At 41.3% G+C, this 21,498-nt stretch overlaps 1 protein-coding gene across 1 annotated transcript in view; it reads left to right on the forward strand.

Moving 5' to 3' along the window:
• The first annotated feature begins 3,843 nt into the window (after nucleotides 1–3,843).
• FNTB (farnesyltransferase, CAAX box, subunit beta) overlaps nucleotides 3,844–21,498 on the forward strand; it is a 59,796-nt gene continuing 42,141 nt past the window's right edge. The window contains exons 1-2 of the mRNA XM_069487610.1: nucleotides 3,844–4,019; nucleotides 20,495–20,559. Of these exons, the coding sequence (XP_069343711.1) occupies nucleotides 3,876–4,019; nucleotides 20,495–20,559 (209 nt within the window). The 5' untranslated portion in view covers nucleotides 3,844–3,875. The remainder of the gene's footprint in view (nucleotides 4,020–20,494; nucleotides 20,560–21,498) is intronic.

Raw genomic sequence — 21,498 nt, forward strand, 5'->3', positions numbered from 1 at the left:
GCTAGACACTACAAGAAGAAAGTGTTTCAAGGAGGGATTGATTAACTGTGCAAATGTTGCTGGGAAATCAAGTAGGAAGACTTGAAATGAGGACTGAGAACCGGCTCTTGGATTTAGCAATATGGAGTTAGACAGAGATGTGACAAGAACTGATTGGGAAGCCACATTAGAATGGGTGAGGGAGAGAGAGAGAGAAAGACAGAGAGATGGAGGAGAGGAATTGGAGACATTGGGAGGGGCAACTCTTTCAGGGGCCTTGCCATTGAGTAGTGGGGAGGTAGGTAGAGCAGTGTCAACTGTGATAAAAACATTTTCCCCCCCAAGAATGAAGGAATAGCATGTTTGAGGGTGACCAGCATGATCAAGGGGAAGGGAAACTTGATGTTTTGGGAGAGGCAAGGGAGAATTGCTGTAGTGACATCTTCGGGTGGCATGAGAGGGGAGGGAGAGGGGCTGGCCCTAGGTAGGAGCTGGGGCATTCTGTCCAGGGGAGTAGGAGGCACAGGACCTCAGAGCAGAAGGGCACAGATGATGTAGAGGCGTAAATGTGGGGGAGGAAATTAATTACCTAGCGGGATAATAGAGGAGTTCTTTCCATTTTCCAAATGTTCCCATATGCAGTATTACATAGTTTCCCAAGATATTAAAAGAAACAATTCATTCCGACACAGGGCTTGCGTGAGTAATGCAATGAGCAGTTTTAAAGCTTATTCTCTAAACCTGCTCTAGGGGCAGAAGCGACCTCTAGTGGTTCTTTTAGATGATTACTAGTTTCCTTTTCTTGCTCTTGAAAGTACAAGATAGCACTGTCCACATTTAATATTATTTTTAAAGAAACATGACTCACAGTTTAATTTAGAAAAGATTATCAGGCATTTGAGTAAAATAAATCCAAACCATCTGCAGTCCAAGCTGTAGTTGCTATTAATTATCATTACTAAGACTTTCCTCTCTAAATACATCATTCTCTGTGGTACCACCTGTATTTGTGTTCATTCTGCTTCTTGAATGAGTGGTTTTATTAAACCCGGAGGAGGGAAACCTGATGGGCCATTGCTGATCCAAGGCTGAACAGTCTTCTCGATGCACCCCTAGAGTACAAACTTTTCATAGTTTTTACTACTGGTTTCACTTGATTTTTGATTGTCACTGGGTTTCCTCTGCCTGGAATGCTCCCTCACCTTGGGTTAGCTAACTCATTTCTTCATGGAAGTCTTTCCAGACCTTCCAGACTACCCTTAGGTCTCCCCTGTTATGCAATCTCCCAACACCCTGTGCTTTCTCACTCATGCCATTTCCCCCAACTGTAATGCAATTCTGTAATTATTGTTTAATGTTTGTTTCTTCTGGTAAATCATGAAATCATCAGGGCAGAGACTGTGTCTGGCTTCTTCATGGCTGTCTCCGCAGCACTTAGCGGAGTGCCCAGCACGTACCCTGGGCTCAATAACCATTTATTGACTAAGCAGACACCATCCTGCAGGAGACTCTTGCGGAGCTCCTATTATCTTTTGGGTCCGACACAGAGGAGACTGAATTTCAGTAATGGATTTCTATTTCTAGAATACAATTTGCAGTTGCTTAAGGTGCACCTGTGAGAGATGCAACACTTGGTTACAAAACTGTTTCAGCTATTCTTTCAATAGCACAATCTTTAGAATTGAAACGTTATGTTTCTTAAGCAAAGAAACTCTCTACCAGGAAGGCTGAATCCTTAGTTATGACCCTGACTTCATCAGATTTTTTTCCCTTGGAAACAGAATTAAGGGAAAGATGTATAAGGAGACCATTTCACATTGTGCAGCCATATCCATGATCCTCAGCCACTGCCTATAGGTCTTAACTCAGCAACAGTGGCACTAAGATGGGCATGCTGACAGTGTTCACCCACTTGAGGCCTTTATGCCATCCCAGCCTTACCTTTGGAATCTTTCTGAGTGCTTCTAATTACCACCAGAGACTGAGAACAGGAGAATGGCTGGTTGTGAATTATCACACTGGCCTACATTTCCTGGATCCTAAAAGTGTGATGTGGAATTGAGTGGGAACAGAGTGAAATGCTCTGAGCAGGAAGTACAGCTTGTCTCCCACTGTATCTGGAATGCCTGTTATTACTGTATCTTCTCCCCCCAACTTCCAAATAGTTTAACCTTTTATAATTTTGGTATAGTACTTTCCATGCATGTCCTGAAAGAAATTCTCTTCTATTGCTTGTCCAAAGGCTGCAAGATTTTCCTAAAATCAGAACTCTAACATTGTTTTTATGGGGGTGTATGTGATGATTCAGTCCACTCAGTAAGAATGTCTTTTACTTCTGGCTGGGTGTGGTGGCGCATGCCTGTAGTCCCAGCTACTCAGGAGGCTGAGGTGGGAGGATCACTTGAGCCCAGTGATCAACTTCATCTCTAAAAAAAAGAAAGGAAGAAAGAAACAAAGAATTTCTTTTACTCTGAACACTTTCAGATCAAATAACAGAATTAATACATGCATAAATATGTATATTTGTGGCATATCCTCTCAAGGTTGCTGTTTCTTCTTCGTGTTTTGTTTGTTTGTTTGTTTGTTTTTGAGACAGAGTCTAACTCTGTTGCCCTGAGTAGAGTGCTGTGGCATCAGCCTAGCTCACAGCAACCTCAAACTCCTGGGCTCAAGCGATCCTACTGCCTCAGCCTCCCGAGTAGCTGGGATTACAGGTGTGGGCCATGATGCCCAGCTAATTTTTCTATTTTTAGTAGAGACGGGGGTCTCACTCTTGCTCAGGCTGGTCTTGAACTCCTGAGCTCAAGCGATCCTTCTACCTCAGCCTCCCAGAGTGCTAGGATTACAGGTGTGACCCACCGCACGCCACCGTGTTTCTTCCTCTTGAAGAGCTCTTTCCCACATTGTTCATCTGGATGGCTCCTTGTCATCCTTCAGGTCTTAGCTTAAACATCACTCAGAGAGGGTTGGCCTGACCACCCAATCCAATTAGTCTCCTACTCCTTTGGTCTCTCTCACAGACTCTCTTATTTTCCTTCATACCATTTATCACAAGTCTTCATATATTTATTGTGTTTATATATTCAATTTCCTTAGTATGTAAGGTTCCCATGGGCAGGGACCTTGTTTGTTTTGTTCACTTTTGTATTCCTAGGGCCTGGCCCTAGCACGATGCCTGACATGTCGATGTTCCATAACATCTGTTATGGAACATAACAGCAAGATGTTCCATACTTGCTGGCTAACTGACTGAATATTTCTTTGTTTCACTTACACTTATTCTTTCTACTGCATTTTAGTTCTTGCTACTGCACTGCAACCTCCAAGAAGTAGGAGAAATTTACAGTGCCCTTTCCCTCCATCACGGAATTACTGAGCCAGCAATTCTGCACGTGTGTTGAGAAGCTCCTAGCTTCTCTTGGGAAGCCGTCAAGTACTCAAAGGTGCACAAAAATTCTATTAATACTAGCGTCGCTGAAGCAATACGAAGAGCTGTCAGAAGCGCTTTCAAAGTTATACTCATCAGGTTCTTGGGCACCTGAAACTGCAAACTACTGCATTACAATTAAATGAGAATTAGCAGAATGTTAAAGTTTTTTTTTTTTTAATTGCATAACAAACCGAGGCATCCTACGCCATCTCTCTGAAATGAAATTCAGATGTACACATCTTTGCGCTCCAGGAAGCTGAGCTCTTGCAGCAGCACCTCTTCCCAATAGGGGGTGGCAGCATCTCAGTAACTCACTCCCCGAGACGTGTACGTGGGAGGAGAGATTCGCGTTCAAAATCTTTTTGACTCTATCCGCTCCCCGTAGCGCCTTAGCCCGCTCGAGTTTCAATGCGCGTAGTTGCTTAACGAAGCTGAGTCCTACACTCCGCCCGCTGCTCTCCCGGTCATGGCTTCTCCGAGTTCCTTCACCTACTATTGCCCTCCATCTTCCTCCCCTGTCTGGTCAGAGCCGCTGTACAGTCTGAGGCCGGAGCACGCGCGGGAGCGGTTGCAGGACGACTCGGTGGAAACAGTCACGTCCATAGAACAGGTGAGGTGTGGCAGGACTGGGCGAGGCGCCCGCGCGGGGGCTTCTGGGAGCGGGAGTCCCGTCCGTAGGACCGCGCGGGCTCGGAACTCACCGGGGAACTACAACTCCCACAGTGCACCGCAGCGCCCCCGCTGGGAAGCCCTGAGCGCTCAGGCTGGGGCTTCGGAGTGGAGCGTTGGTAGGGCCAGGTCGGGGAGGGGTCGTTTCAAGGTTGGGCTTGGAGGAGAGGACAGCACCCGGGTCCCCTCTGCCTTAGAGAGCGGGAAGGATCGTGTTCTGTGCCTAGAGGACAGAGGATCTGGGCGCATCAGACACCCCTCTCCATTCAGCCGGGAGGTTCTGGGACCGAGAGTGCTCTTCCCCAACCTGCTCTCAGTTCCGGGACAGATGGGGATAGAGGGGCCAGACTGCAGTCATGCCATTTCACAGTCTGTTTGTTTCTGACCTGCAGTGCTAGGTTTGGGGCCTGCCTCGTGGGTGAGCATTTTGGTAGTCATTTGAACACTAGCTATATGTTGGACACAGTATTTCACGCTGGAAACACAAGGAAGTAAAACAGCCCCTGACTGGGGAGCCTGGTTGGAGAAAACAGGCAGGAAAACAATACAGTTTGGAAAGTGCTCTAATAAAAAGATGAATTTTGGAATACTTATCATTTACTAAGGCCTAGAAATAGGATTGAACCTATCATTTTGAAAAGTGTATGGGGAGTGAGTAGTGAACTATAGTTTTGTTTTTCTTCTCATTCCCCAGTTGGAATTGTTCCCAAGGCAGTTATTGCAGAATTGTTTACCCATCTGTCACAAGAAGTGGTTAAGATGATTCTTTTTAGCACTAACAAGTAAGCATCCGGCTACTTAGTAAATTAAGATCTCTTAATAAGTGAGATCAGTCTCCAGGCTTAACCTTGGAGGGACCTGCTTTGTTTTTCATACCTGAAGTTGGAAGCCTCTCTTTAAGCAAAATTAATGGCAATAATTTTTGTATTGTACAGTTATGATTAAATATAAATTTATAACAAAAATAAGGGCTCTAATACCTGGTTATTCATGACGTAGCAGAGAGACTATTTTAACTGGACATTTATACTCCATGGATTTTAAGGTGGCAAAAGAAATCTTTACCTTATGAATCTAGCTCCCCAGGTCGATTAGTCCACCATCATGTCCTACAGAAGTCTGATTGTAGGAGATTGCAAAGAAATCTCGCATCAGTGAAAAACCTACAGAATCTTTGCAGTATTCCTTAGTGATGGATTGTTCAGTTTATTCAGGTCAAGTCTTTTTATCTGATCTTAGACTGTGGGATCACCTTTTATGTAGTTAATTGAATTGACCCAGCAGATAAGGGATGGATAGGATTCTCATGGAGAAAAGGGAATCACAGGTTGGACTGTAATTTAGACACTAAAACACAAACTTCCACAGTTAGAGAAGCAAGTTAAAAACAGGAACATTATCAGGAGCTTATATGATATGTGTGCTCTCTCTCACTCTCTCTCTTTTTTTCCTCAGTAGAGTACTGAAGTTTCTACATACTTAGTTCCTACCAGGAAAACACCAGCATTTATGTTCTAAGTTTCTACCCATAATGAGTGACGCAAAAGTGGATACAACAAGGTTCTCATTTGGGCAAGGCCAGGGCCAGGAGTGGGTGTTAGGTTCTGATGTGAAATGTTGGTATATAGAGTAATTTTCAAATCTAGGCCCAGTGGTATGGTAAACAGTAGAGCATCTTATGTTAATATTTGTTTTCCATGTCGTTATTCCAGCTCACATTTTAAGAGTCCAGCATGAACAGGAAGATAATGTGGTCTCTCATTCTCATGGCTGCCTCGCTATTTTAATTATCATCTTAGTTAGTGGTCCCCAACCTTTGTGGCTCCAGGGACTGGTTTCACAGAAGACACTTTTTCCATGGAACAGGGAGTGGGACTGGGGGAGGTGGAGCTCTGTGGCCCAGTTCCTAACAGGGCCCGGACTGGTACCAGTCCACTGCCCGGAGGTCGGGGATGCAGATCTTAGTGGCTGTTTATTGAGTCCCAGCACAGTGCTAAATGCTCTCCATACTTTTTTTTTTTTTTGAGACAGAGTCTTGCTCTGTTGTCCGGGCTAGAGTGCTGTGGCGTCAGCCTAGCTCACAGCAACCTCAAACTCCTGGGCTCAAGCGATCCTACTGCCTCAGCCTCCCGAGTAGCTGGGACTACGGGCGTGCGCCACCATGCCTGGCTGATTTTTTCTATATATAGATATATATTTTAGCTGTCCAAATCATTTCTTTCTATTTTTAGTAGAGACGGGGGTCTCGCTGTTGCTCAGGCTGGTCTCAAACTCCTGACCTCAAGCGATCCTCCCGCCTTAGCCTACCAGAGTGCTAGGATTACAGGCATGAGCCACCGTGCCCGGCCTAAATGCTCTCCATACATTGTATCATGCAATTCTTATACATTTTATGGAGGAGAAGACTGAGGCTTAGAGATATATCAGGTTGGGAGGTTAATGATGGTACCTTCATCAGAAATAACAACCTTTCTAGGAGGAGTTGTTTACAGAGGATGCTATTCTTATTCTTTTGGTTTTGATTGAAGCTTCCATTTACTGACAACTCAATTTTGTGCCATTGCCAATAAAAACAAATACTTGTCACCTGCTTCCTGATTATCAGGAGGCTTTATTTGTTAAACGATAATTTGGTAACAGGAATTAAACCCGTAAACAGTGGAAAAAACCCTTAGCTATGGATCCTTCTGCCATTCGTTGATTTTCATTCATTCAACAAATACTCGAGTGCCTTCTACGTGTCAGGCACTGTTGTAGATGCTCAGCGTAAGTCAGTGAACAAAAGAGGCCAAGTCAATGCCTTTATGAAACTTTTGTTCTAGGCCAGGGGGGCATTCAATTAAAAAAATATCTATATGTATGTAAAAATGCTAATTAGAAGTGCTCTGGAGAAAGATAAAGCAGAAGAAAGGGGATGGGGGTGCCAGGAATGGGTAGGGTGGGAGCAGGGAAGGTTTTCACATAGGTGGTGAGGGAAAACCTCTGATGATACCACATTTGATCTGAGACCTGAAGGTGAGGAGCAAGGCATGCGTGGACCTGGCAGAAGAGTATTTTGGGCAGAGAAAGCAGCAAGCCCTGAGGCAGGGGTATGCCTGGTGAGCAGAGGGGTTAGCAAACAGGAGAATAGGAGATGGGCTCAGATCATGTAGGGCCATGGAAGTGGAACTAAGTATGTAGAAACCACTTGGAAGTGCTTTGAAATACCCTGATTGAGATGGGGAGCCATTGGCTGGATACCTTCCATCTACTGCCCCTGATTCATTTGACCTTTTTCCACCCTGCCCTGTAGATGTGTCCCAGGGGGCGGCCCTGCACTGACAGGCTCCCCTGCCTTATGGCTGCTGGTTGTATTTGGCCTTGGGAAGTATTGCTAGGGGGTGAGAGAGAGGGAGAAGAATGCTATTGGTGTACTTCTTCCCTCCCGCTGGAGTTTCCTATCAGGTGCCGTCTCTGTGGAGCCCTTTGTCTCTCTCTCCACTCTTCTTCACACCTTTAGATCTAGGAAGGGTCAGATACCCCTGAGTTACCAGCTCCAGATACTGCACTGTACCTTGTGGGTTCTCTGTACCTGCTCTCACCTTTGTAAATAGTTACTTTATAAAAAACTCCCCTCTTTGTGCCATGTGTTTCCTGCCAGACTCGGACTGATGCATGATCATAGGGTTTTCAGCAGGGAGTGACATAATCTGACTAGCATTTTAACAGGCTCATTTAGGTCACTGTCAAGAGTAGACTGTGGAGAGTTGAGGATGGATGCAGGGAAGCCAGTTAGGAGGCTATTCCAGTATCCTACGTGAGAGATGAGGGTGGCTTAACTGAGAGTGACAGTAGTGGAGGAATGGTCAGTTTCTGGATATTTTTTGAAGGTCTCTACCTTGATAAGCTGTTTTGCTGATGGATTTGATGCAGGAAGGGTCTTTTATGACACTAGAAAGCGAGATGTGGTTGCATTGTTAGTGCCTGTCCTTCCTTACTGTGCCATCTGGATCCCCCTGTTGCAAACACTGTAATTCAGGCCAGTAGGTTAATACTGATAGTCTCAGAGGTAGCAGCCTTGCCCAAAACAGTTGTATACAAAAGATGCTGCTCTTGCTTTTCTTTTCTTTTCATTTCTTTTGAGACAGAGTCTTGCTCTGTTGTTCTGGGTAGAGTGCTGTGGTGTCATCGTAGCTCACTGCAACCTCAAACTCCTGGGCTCAAGCGATCCTCTTGCCTCAGCCTCCTGAGTAGCTGGGACTACAGGTGCGTGCCATAATGCTGGCTAGTTTTTCTATTTTTAGTAGAGACAGGGTCTCACTCTTGCTCAGGCTCATCTTGAACTCCTGAGCTCAAGCAATCCTCTGGCCTTGGCCTCCCAGAGTGCTAGGATTATAGGTGTGAGCCACCACACTCAGCCCTGCTTTTCTTTTAGTTTACTCTTCAACAGGGGCAGAAGCATCCTCCACTTGAAATGGCATGATGTCTTTAGACAGCATTCAGTCAAATGGCAGTGAACTCTAGGGGAAATATAAAAGAATCATTAGTCTTGGTCCCTGCCCTCAAAATTCTTTTCTCTTAGAAAAAGAAAAAGAATATAGCTTGAAGCATTCAAGGTGCTAAATTATGACAGCATTGCATGAGGATTTCAGGAAGTGGAAGAGCCATCTGTGTGGCCAAGGTATCAGGGTGACTTCATGGAGAACGTGGAACCGGGGTGGGGCTGTAAAGAGTAGAGTTGGAAGCAGCCGTTCCAGGAGGAGGAGCTTTGTGAGGGAGGATGCAGGCTTACGTGGGGACAGTGAGGAAGACGGCTTACCAGGAATAGAGGGAGCGGGTTGGGTGTGAGCTGGGTGGGAGACCCCATCAGGTCGGTGAGATGCAGGCTGGCTGCTGGCTTCTGTGTGGGCAGTGGGCCACCACAGATCCTGAGGAGGGCCTGGCAGGGTTCCTGGAAGGAATCCTGGCCTCCTGTTGACTTGCTTCAACAGTTACAGGCTCTGAAAGATCAGTAAATGGAGGTAGAACAAATCACTAAATATGATCAAACTTCCCAGTTTCTTATGCCTCTGGTAGAAGGAATTAGAGCTCCCCTTGGTTAAGTGGTCAGTAGGCTAGCTTTGTGAACCAATTTTACTTTATTAAAATTTAGCATATACTATTGCCCAACTCTAAGGTAATCCGAAATATCAAAATTTCCCCATTAAAAAGTTCAGAAAAAAAGTTTTTCAGTCAAGTTGAAAATACATTTACTTTTAAGTATGTAGGTGAACAAATCAAATGCCTATTTAGAAAATTTGTGTTTAGATTTAGGCACATATACCTATTTAAAATCACATACTTTATAAAAATAACACTAATTTAGAAATATTCGTTTTCTTCCTTCTCTTATTCGTAAAATGTTTTATTCAAACTCTTTACATGCATCTTTGATTTTAGTATTTTTAGCATCACTGGAACTGCTTTTTGAGTCAGCCAGTGTTTTTCTAGACCACATGTTCAGTTCTTTGAGATACATTCTTTTTGTATATAAGATGTTATCATTGAACATTTTTTCCCAAGTTACAAGTATCCCTTGCATAACATTAGAATTTTTTTTTACAATGTGTCCAGTTGGTGTATAGTTTTGATCACTACAACTTAACCACTTTATTACTTTTTAAAAGGATCTCTAAAAGGCTGGCTTATAATGTCAATTTACACATGGAAGTGTGGGTTCAAATCTTCAGGAATAATGACTAAATTGTGTTTATCTTCTTTTTTGCTGATACCATTAGCCAAAGTGGCCAAAATTAGACCTTGACTGTGGTTGTTTTAGGCTATTGTGTCAACCCCAAGTGGTACTTTGTATTCAAAATAAAGAAACTGAAAGATCTTCCCACAGAAAGAGGTACTTTGTAAGTATTTGAGTATGATGTATGGTATTTTTTTTTTTTTTTGAAGAATCTTGCCTTATGTTAATATTTAACATATTAATGATTTTTTTACTTCCATTTCTGCAAAGGCATGAATCTTAGGCAGCAAATCTACTTTCTGGAACAGTTCTCCTCTGGGAGAGAAGGGAGATGTAGGAAGAAGGGAAGTGATAGTCAGTGACATGAAAGTTGGTGCGTCATGAGATTGGCTTTAGATAGAAACTGAGAGAAAGTACCAGATGCACTAGTTGGTTTTTAACCACTCATTGGTGAATGGAAATTATTCTGTGCTTCTGTTGATTGGATTTCTAGAAAAACTCCATGAGCTGTCTTTTAAACAGAGCTGTCGGGAATGCAGGCAGATGGTTAGTTCTTTATTTATGGCCATGGCACCTAAGTCTTGGAGACTTTGGCACAGTCACTTCATCGCTGCCCCCTAGAGTCTAACACAATCTCTCTATCATTGAAAAACACAAACTAACACACACATATAGTCATGTGTCACTTTATGATGGGGATATGTTCTGATAAATGCGATTTTGTTTTTTTATGAAAATCATAGAGTGCACTTACATAAGCCTAGACGGTATAGCCATCTGCACAAACCTAGATGGTATAGTCTACTATACATCTATGTATGGTATAGCCTATTGCTCCTAGGCTACAAGCCCGCACTGAATACTGTAGGCAATTGTTCCACAATGGTAAGTATTTGTGTATCTAAACATGTCTAAATATGGAAAAGGTACAGTAAAAATACAGTATAAAAGATTAAAATGGTACATCTGTATAGGGCTCTAACATGAATGGAGCTTGCAGGGCTGGAAGTTGCTCTGTGAGTCAGTGAGTGGTGAGTGAATGTGCAGGCCTAGCACACTGCTGTATACTACACACTACTGTAGACTATACACACTGCACACTCAGGCTATACCAAAGTTATTAAAATTTTTTTTTCTTTCTTCAATAATAAATTAACCTTAGCTTACTGTAACTTTTCTACTTTATAAACTTTTTATTTTTAAAAACTTTTTGATTCTTGTAGTAACACTTAGCTTAAAACATAAGCACATTGTACAGCTGTATAAAAATATTTTCTTATATCCTTATTCTGTAAGCTATTTTCTCTTTTTAAATTTTTAAATTTTCTTTTTACTTTTTAAATTTTTTTGTTAAAAACTAAGACACAAACACACACAGTAGCCTAGGCCTACACAGGGTCAGGATCATCAGTATCACCGCCTTTCGCCCCCACATCTTGTCCCACTGGAAGGTCTTCATGGCCAATAACACACATGGAGCTGTCATCTTGTGTGATAAAAATGGCTTCTCCTGAAGGACCTGCCTGAGGCTGATGTACAGTTAACTGCTTTTTGTAAGTAGAAGTACATTCTAAAATAACAATAAAAAGTGTAGTATAGTAAATACATAAACCAGCAATGTGGCTGATTATTATCGTTATCAAGTACCATGTACTGTGCATAACTGTATGTACTTTGCTTGGTATGACTGGCAGCACAGGTTTCTTTACACCAGCATCACCACAAGCATGTGAGTCAGGCAACGCCTTATGCTAAGAAGTTACAACAGTGACGTCACTGGGTGATAGGAACTTTTCAACTCCATTATAATCTTATGGGACACCTGTATATATGTGGATATGGTCCATCACCAACTGAAACATCATTGTGTGGCACATGACTGTATTAGTTTGTATTATATATATGTACAGTATATATAAATAAATATTTGTATGTTTTAAAGATATATGTGTGTATATTATATATATAGAGAGAGAGAGTAGGTGTGAGCATATACATATATATATAAAATCTGACCAGCAAACTTGAACACATTCAGTACATACAAACACCTAGCCAGCGCCCTGTCAGAAGCAGAGGTATACTTCTGACAAACTAGAAGACCTTAACTCGGAACTCATGTTCCCTTTTTGCCATATCCTAAGTGGTCAGCTGCCTCATGACTAGAGAAGGTGAGAGATGTATTGTTAGGAATAACATTTGTCATGTTATAGAGGGCTGGCCTGGGAACCTAAGAGTTAGGTATAATATTGTTTTGATGGCAGAATGAATAAGGTGTAAGCAATTGACTTACCGATGAACTTCGGAACACAGCTTCTTTGTATATTGTGGCCTGCCTGTCTACGTAGGTGTAGGGGATGAGGTGTCACAAAAGGAAGCACTTTGGAATCACTTTTTTTCCCTAAGAAATTCACAGTTAATAAAAAGTGTAAATAATGTAATTAACAGCCATTTTCCTGTAACCCAGAATTAAAAGTTAATATTTTATTATTATTTTTTGCTTCTGGTTATTTGCAAAATTTTTTCTATACTCCGATATATGATATATAATAGTATACCATTATATATAGTAGAGGGGACAACCTACAAGTACAGTACAGTATTGAATTGTAGTATAGTATAGTATATTTTATCCATTCTTTCCCTGTTGATGGACATTTGAGTGGTATCTGTGTTTCTACTGTTATTTACAAAACTGTGTAGGGGAGGAAAAATATCTTTTCTTTCCACCTTCTGAGTTCTTGCATGGGCCCTTGTAACAAAAGACAGATTAACAAGAGAAAAACATATAGTTTTATTTAATATAAATTTTATGTGACATGGGAGCCTTTGTAAGGAAGCAAAGACCTGAAGAAGTGAGTATTTTTATGCTAGGTTTGATGAAGAGTGGAAAGTCATGGAAAAATGTATTGGGACAGAGAGGGTATGAGCTAAGTAGAAACTAGAGGAAATTTAGCAAGGCCTAGTCATTGATTCTTCCCCGTGTGCCTTCATCTTTGGAGGTAAGGATGCTCCTTCCTTCCATATGTAGGGAGGGCACCTCACACTGGAGAGTTTTATGACCTGTTTCAGGAGAAGGTCAGAAAATCCTTCCTGCATCTGCCACTTCTGAAATTCCTTCAGGTTAAAATAGTCTGCCAAAGTGCCTGTTTTGGGGTAATGTGTCCTGACCCCTATCAATGTAGTGAGCACCTTTGTACACACCTTGTACACATGTGCAAGAGTTTCTCTAGGTATAAGAAGTAGAATTGCTAGGTTGTAGGGTCTCTGTTCTTTCAGTTTTAGTACCTGCTCCCATATTGCCCTCCAAAGTGGCTGTAGTGATTTAAACCCTAACTAGCGGGACAGTAGAGTTCTGTTTTCACCACACTCTCTTTGTGACTTGATAGTGTCAGAAGTCTTTTTTTTTTTTTTTTTAATAGGGACAGGATCTTGCTATGTTGCCCAGGCTGCCCTCAAACTTCTGGCTATAAAAAGTGTTAATTTGTGCAAAATAGCATCTTTTAAATATGTTCCAGATATCTTTCCTCTAAGCTCTTCTTTACCCTTAACCTTGCTTATGCTTATATTCTTATCTTTTTCCTTATATTAATAATAGTTTGGACTTTTTGAAGCTATCCTTTTATATCCCAAGGATACAAAGATACTCTGTATGCTTTTTTTTAATGATTTGAGTTATGTTTTTCAAGTTTAATCAACCTGAATTTTTGGGGAGGAGGACATAAAGTGGGAAGCTGATTTTTCTCCCAGCAACGTTTACTTAATAGTCCATGTTTTTTCCCTTGACAGAGGGTTTTACCATCTCCACATATACCAAGTTTTCATATATGCACAGGCTATAGGAATTTTTTAATGAAAAATCTGTTGGAGGAAGATTCCTGAATCTTATAATAACGACAAGCACCTGTCCTTTGAGTGAGGTGGGATTATTGCTGATAAGATAAATTTTTGATCTGTAGGCCACTGGGAATCTCTCTAGTGTTCATTTTAGTTTATGATATAAACATAGTTTTCCTTCATTACTTCTAGAAGCACCTGATGTTAAAACAAGTTTTAAGAAAAAAGGAATTGACAGTAGTGAGAGTACTGGTTCTCAGCGTTGGCTGTACATTAGAATCACCTGGGGAGCTCTTGGATTTCTCCCCTCCAGCCCCGCCCGCCAACACACCTCACACCAATTAAAGCAGAACCTCTGGGGGTGGGACCCAGGCATCCGTACTTATTTAAAGCTCCCCTGGTGGTTCTAATATGCAGCCAAGACTGGGAACTCCTGGTACTGTTCGTGGAAGACTTCAGCCGTGCTGGACAGGAACACAAGCTGGGTGAGGAGACTCAGTCAGCCTCCTGTTGAATTGTGGAACTGTAGGGGAGGAAAAAACTTTCTCTCTACCTTTTCTGAGGTCTTAGCAGGGACCCCCTATAAAAAAAAAAAGACAGATTAATGAGAGAAACAAGCTTGTTAACCCATATAAGTCATGTGTACATGGCAGATACCCAGAGAAATGAGTAAATCTCAAAGAGGTGGCTTAGAATTCAGGCTTAAATACCATCTTCAGTTGAAACAAAGAAAGAAGGATGTTGGGAGGCTGGTAATGGGAAGGTGACCAGAAGAGCACAGTAAACAAGGGTAAGGTTTGGCGTGCAGATGTAAGCTGGTGCCTTCTGCATTGGAAGAGTCCCTAGTGGTTTAGGGTCATCCTTCTCTTCCTGGTACAGAGAGACAGATGGATGTTTCCTTTATAGATGTACATTTCCTTTACAAAATGGTAACTTTTACTCTGTTTTCAGAGCTTCTCCTGTGTCTGCTGTTTCTCAGAATAATCAGCTCAAAATAATCCTTTTGCCAAAGAGGCTTATTCTGGGGTGGCATATTCTGGTCTCTTGTGTACCCAAAATATTAGGTTATTTATTCAGAGAAATGTCTTGTTTGTTAAACATTTAAAAAATGTTTGTCATCTTTGTTTATCCTTTATTAGTTCAGAAGAACAGTATGGTGAGCAGTTTAAAAAACAGTAACAAGTAATTATGAATGAAGAAAGTACTATTTGAAGTAAGACTTTATGCATCAACCCCTGAATTGAAATTTAGTGACTGTTACCACTACTAGAAACCTTCTTTGATCAATCAAACTTCCAACCTAAATTGACAAGCAGAGAGAGGGTCTCTAAAAGAAAATATTTGGTATAGAGTATTGCAGTGGGAATATACATGCCATAGTAAACTATATGCATATTCAGGGAGATAAAGGAAGGCAAAGGTTTTTAAAGGAAAAATAAGGATTATGTAATTGTTTTAAGATAATTATTCTTGGCTACAAGGACTAATAACAAGGGTGATGCCAGTCCAAAGGTGGGCAGGCAATTGCTGGACAATATGTCCTTGCAGAAATATCTTTTGTGATGGCGTTTGTGCAAGGTTGTGGTTTTTGCAGAGTCTTTTGTGATAGTTTTTGGTTATCAGGCATTTATGCATGAGAGTCCGTCTTCACAACCTCCCTGGCTCTATTTGTCAGGAATTTTTTTTAAACACAAGTGACTCCATTTGGATTCTAACAACTTTCATAAATGTTAGCATGCATCAGAATCCCGTGGAAGGCTTGTTAAAAACAGTTGAGTGGATCCCTCCCCCAACTGAGTCTATAGGTTGGTGAGAATATCTGACAATTTACATTTCTAACAAGCTTAGCTTGATTCCTAGTGAACCTGTCTCTTGGGGAAGAGAAATTCTGGTTTTTATGACTCATAGAAGCATTTTTCATAATAGCCAAAAAAATAGAAACAGCCCAAATATCCATCAACTGATAAATTGGTAAACAAAATGTGATCTATGTATACAATGGAATGATATTTGACAAAAAAAAAAAATAACAAATAGAGTACTGGTGCATGCTACAACATAGACGAGCCTTGAAAACATGCTGTCACAAAGGACCGCATATTGTATGACTCCATTTATGTGAAATTTGAGAATAGGCAAATTAATGGAGACAGAAATTAGCTTAGTGGTTAGCAGGAGCTACAGAGGATAAGAGATTGGGTGTGCTGGGTAAGAGGCAATCCCACTACTGGGTATCTACCCAGCGGAAAAGGAGTCATTTTATCAGAAACACCTGCACTCGAATATTTATTGCAGCATGATTCACAATCACAAAGATGTGGAAACAACCTAAGTGCCCATCACTTCATGAGTGGATAAAGAAAATGTGGTATATGTACACCATGGAGTACTACTCAGCCATAAAAGGAATGAAATAATGTCTTTTGCAGCAACTTGGATGAAACTGGAGACCATTCTAAGTGAAGTATCTCAGAAATGGAAAACCAAATACCACATGTTCTCACTTATAAGTGGGAGCTAAATGATGGATATACATGGGCACAAAGAGATGTAAAGAAGGGGGGAGGGTGGGAAGGGGGTGAGGGATAAAAACTTACCTATGGGGTACAATGAACACTGTTCTGGTGACGGCACACTAAAAGCCCTGACTTCAGCACTATACAGTGTATCCGTGTAAGAGAAACATTTGTATCCCCTTAATATTTTGAAATAAAACACCAGTTCCTAAGAGAAAATATTCATTATTATGAACAGCTGGCGTGTAATACTCAGGTATTTATCAAGATTCATAACTTGAATTTTCAGATATGAATCAGTTACTGACTGCATTGGAATATCACTTGTTCATTCTGAAGAAATGATTAGGAAATCCAAAGAGAAATGACACTATGTTGGGAATATTTTAAGCATTTTCCACTTGCATTATGACATAGTTTAAGCATTTTCCACTTGCATTATGACATAGTTTAAGCATTTTCCACTTGCGGTATGACATATTTCCATGTTTTGTCAGGTATCTTAGAAATAAACCTCATTTTCCTTGTCTGCTTATGCTGCCCGAGTGGGAGCTGAAGATGGGACTTGTTGTGAAGGAGTTGTGGACTGGAAGCCTTTCTCCCTAGGTGTCCTGTTGTCAGGACGCTGAGGAGAAGGTGGCTCATCCACTAGCTTTGGAATGTCATTGAGTCATATGGACTTGAATAGGCCTGTACTGTGATGAAGGAAGTGAGATTTCCTCCCATCTGATTTTTTTTTTTGAGTTTTCAATCACCTTTATTGAGATATAATTTACATACAATAAAATCTACCTTTTTTAAGTGGACAGTTCAGTAAGTTTTGAAATATATGCAAGCATATAACAGCCACCACAATCAAAATATAAAATAACATCATTCAAAAAAGTCCCCATGTCTCCACCAATACTCTACCATTTGGCTTATGGTAATGACCAATCAGGTTTCTACTACTATAATTTTGCCTGTTCTAGAATTTCATATAAATGAAATCTTTTATGTCTGGCTTCTTTCACTTAGCTTAATGCTTTTTCAATTCATTGCCTATATCAGTAATTTGTTCCTTTTCATTGTGGGTATTATTCTATGAGCATACCACAATTTGTTTATGCATTCACCAGTTGATTTTTGTTTCATTCAGAATTCATCAACTCAGTTAGAAATAACAGTACTGTCTGCACTCCCTATCAGTGGGGTCCACATTTGTGAATTCAACCAACCATGGATTGAAAACATTTGAAAGCCAGTGGCTCGTGCCGTAATCCCAGCTACTCAGGAGGCTGAAGTGGGAGGATTGCTTGAGGCCAGGAGTTCAAGACTAGCCTGAGCAACATAATGAGACCCTATCTTTAAAAAAAAAAAAAAAAAAAAAAATTGCATCTGTACAGAGCATGTACAGACTTTTCCCCTATCATTATTCCCTAAACAATATAGCATAACAACTATGTACATTAGCATTTACATTGCATTAGGTATTATAAGTAATCTAGAGATGATTTAAAGTACAGGCATGTGCCATATAACAATGTTTCAGTTGACAGAACACATATACAACAGTGGTCCCAAGAGATTATAACTCCTCATTTTTTACTGGATCTTTTCTATGTTTAGATACACAAATACTTGCCATATGTTACAAGTGCTGTTACAGTAATCTGCTGTACGGGTTTGTAGTGTCAGAGCAACAGACTATACTATGTAGCCTAGGAGCATACTAGGCTATACCATCTAAATTCGTGTTACACTCTGTGATGTTCACACAATGATGAAACCACCTAATGACGAGTTTCTCAGAATATATCGTTGGTCATTAAGTGATGCATGACTGTATACAGGAGGATGTATTATATATAGGCTATATGCAAATACACCACCATTTTATATCAGGGACTTGAGCATCTGTGGATTTTAGTATACTTGGGAGGTCCTGGAACCAATCCCCCATGGGACAACTGTATATCATAGGATGATCTTTATTTAATGATCTGGTGTGTTTCTTGTGTATTTTTCTATCCCATTCAGCTTATAGCTAAGGAAGGCATGGCTGAGAAATGCAGTCTGTGTTTCATTTAGGCTGATGCTTTATTTTAGTTGTGTGTGAGTGTCTGGAATGGAAAAAGGATAATGAGGATTCTGGGACAACTTATTCCTCCTGAATCGGATTCTCAGGGTGACTTCAGTCTGTTTTTTTTTTTTTTTTTTAATATTGTAACGTCTTAGCCAGATCATCCCTCAAATTCATGTTCAAAGGCAAATATCAAAGCATATCCTACAACCAAATATAAATGAAATTTAGATTGGCTGCCATTTTAGATGATTCATGTCACTGCTCTCCTTGTCATCACAGATAATTCTTGCATACTTGTCAAAGGGACTAGGAGGTCTAACTCCTAACTCCAGAAATAAAGGACACATTTTTGAAATTTCCCAGGGAGGAGATCATGTATCTGGAAATCTCTACAAGAATATGCTTCACTACAAAGATCAGGGATGTGGAGAAAGGTGGAACCCTGCGTGTCCTGTTAACCAGCCTCACCCGCCGCTCCCCATTACCACACCCTGTCTTTACCGGAGCTCTCCTGTGGGACCACATCATAGTGTGGCCTTCAGAGGACGCAGGTGGTCCAATTTCTTTTGTGACCTGACTTTCTGAGATCCTTCGTTTTATGGGACCGTGGAGTCCTCTGTGTGATATAGGACCAGATTTGGTGTTTCAGCAATTGAAGTTCTTATAAATCGCTTGGACACCTTTAATATTTTTATTAAACTGTTCAATCTGGCAATGAGAAGTATGAGCCTTGGCAGGCACTAGTTGTGTATTTGAGGGTGGCCAGTTAATGAACACCCAAACAACTTCATAGAGCAGCCAAGAATAAATCTTTCAAGTATAGGAGAGGAAAAAAAATCATTTTCCCTCTACCCTTCTAAGTACTAGGCTGGGACCCCTATAACAAAAGACAGATTAACAAAAGAAAAACAACTTTAATATGTATATCTCATATATACATGGTAGATACCTAGGGAGAAATAAGTAACAGGGAAAGAGGTGGTCTAGAACTCCAGCTGATATAGCATCTTCAATTAAAAACAAAGAATAGTGTGGGGGAGGCCAGATATTATTGCCACGCAGCCATGTTCATATGCCTGCTGCCCAAGAAGCCAATATACAGAGTCAGCAGGTTTTATGGCAGAGAAAGAGTCTTTATTCTGCATAGTGCTAAGGGGGAACAGGAGAAATTTCTTAGATCCGCCTCTCCAAGTATTTGGGAGACAAGGTTTTTAAGGGTAGTTTGGCAAGCAAGGGATTAGGCAATTGGGTTTGTTAACTGGGGCAAAATTATAGGAGTATATAAATCATCTTCTTGTGGTATTTCAGTCCCTGGGGTCACAATTCTAGTTGAGTCACTTTCTTGGTATGGGCCGCTGGTCTGGGTGGACCAACCAATCCACTGGAATGCAGGGCCTGGAAGATATCTTAAAAGCTCCCTTTAGGTTTCAAAAAGGTGATGTTATCTACGGAGAAAGTTAAGAATCTTCATGGACACCAGCTGTGGGGAGGAGTTAAGAATCTTTATGACCACCAGCTGCGTGGCTCCGGAGTGGCAATTATAGAGAAGCAAACAGGGAGATGGTGACTCAGTAGTATCATTTTTAGCTAGGCCTTCACCATAGTTCTAACTTGTACCCCATTATTGAAGGGTGGTTTCAATATGGGGAGATGACCAGGAAAAGTTTGGTAAACAAGAATGAGGTTTGTTACTGAGACTTAAGTAGGCGCCTCCTCCATTGATTAGAGTTTCTCGTGATTTAGTTTTTCCTCTCTTCTGGTACAGGGAGAGAGACACACTTGCAAATGGAGATTTCCTTTGTAAATATAAATTTCCCTTACAAAAGGGTAACTTCTCTGTTTTCAGAGCTTCTCCTGTATCTGTAGTTTCTCAAAAAAATCAGCTCAAAATAATTCTTATGTCATTAAGGCATATTTTGGGGTGGCATATTCTGGTCTCCTACACAAGCAAAAGTTATCTATCTTCATCTGCTCCCTGAGCAATTAATTGGTGCCAGGGAGCCAAACACCAAAACTGCCATTAGTTTGGATGTTATGGATGAGGTTCCTGGAGTCGCCTGTGATGCCAACATGGTACTGGGGATTGTCTCTCTCTCCCTCCTCCCCCCCCTTGTCCTAAGCCTGTCATCCAGAAGAACCCCTGAATCTAGTCTTACAATACTGTGAGGTACCAAACCACACCAAGCAATTCTAGCCAATCAGCATTTGTGGCGATAGGAAGAAAAAGTTGATAGAGGTCTTATGTGTATTTGTTTTCTCTCTCCTATCTCCTGCATCCTTACTAGGCAAAAGTAGAAGAAAAGATCCAAGAGGTCTTCAGTTCTTACAAGTTCAACCACCTTGTACCAAGGTAAGCTGTGGTTAGGAATTTGAATTTGAGGGGATCTGGGAGAGCACCACCTCCCGTGGGATACTTTCTTCCTTTTGCCTTGCGTGTATCTAACTACTGGGGGTTGGTGGGGGGCCGGGGCAGTCTGCTGCGAGACTGGTGTTTCTTGACCTTGTGGCTACCTGGGTGTGCTTATGACTCGACTCCTCCCTCCAGTAGAACGCTGCTTAGAAGAGATGCTCCACTCTAACTGAGCCCCCAGGCGTTACTTGGGGATGCCCCTCAAGGCCTAAACTCTGAGGTCTGAAGATGGAGAGAGCAATTCCAGGTTTTGTGTAGTTGTGGCCTGCCGCTCTGGTGTTCAGATGAGACGTCTCAAGTTTTTCATATTGCATTTTGAACAGACATCGAGTCCAGAGGGATGGCAAAGGATGGATTCCTTTAATGTAAATTATTATTTGACAGGAAAAACATGAGAAGTTTGAGCTTCTCCTAGTTACCAGTTGTTAATAATTGTGCAGCAGATCCCAAGAATGAAATCTCAAATGAGAAACATAATGCCTTTTGTTTTCCTTGGAGCTTAGGAAGTTGAAGTCTTCTAAGCCCTGTGAGGTGAGGTCAGAAATTCCAAAAATGGAATTATAAGAAGAAGTGTGATCATTTGAGCCTTTTTCTTTTTTTCCAGTATTTTATAATGCATCACACTAGAATTTTATAGGATTATTTCATTCCTTTATTAGTATTTCTCTTCCAGGCACAATCTGTTTCTCTGAAGCCATCCTGTGTTATATTTCCAGCCATCAGAATTGATCAATCAGTAGTCCAGAACTGCATGTGGTCACCATTTTACCTTAATGATAGAAGGCTTTTCTTTGACAACCTCTGAACAAAGTGCGGTTAGGCCACTGGCTGATTCACTCTGATTGGGAAGCTGCAGGGTCTACAGACCAGCCTCATGTC

This window comes from Eulemur rufifrons, chromosome 2 (assembly GCF_041146395.1).
Source record: "Eulemur rufifrons isolate Redbay chromosome 2, OSU_ERuf_1, whole genome shotgun sequence".
Taxonomy (NCBI): domain Eukaryota; kingdom Metazoa; phylum Chordata; class Mammalia; order Primates; family Lemuridae; genus Eulemur; species Eulemur rufifrons.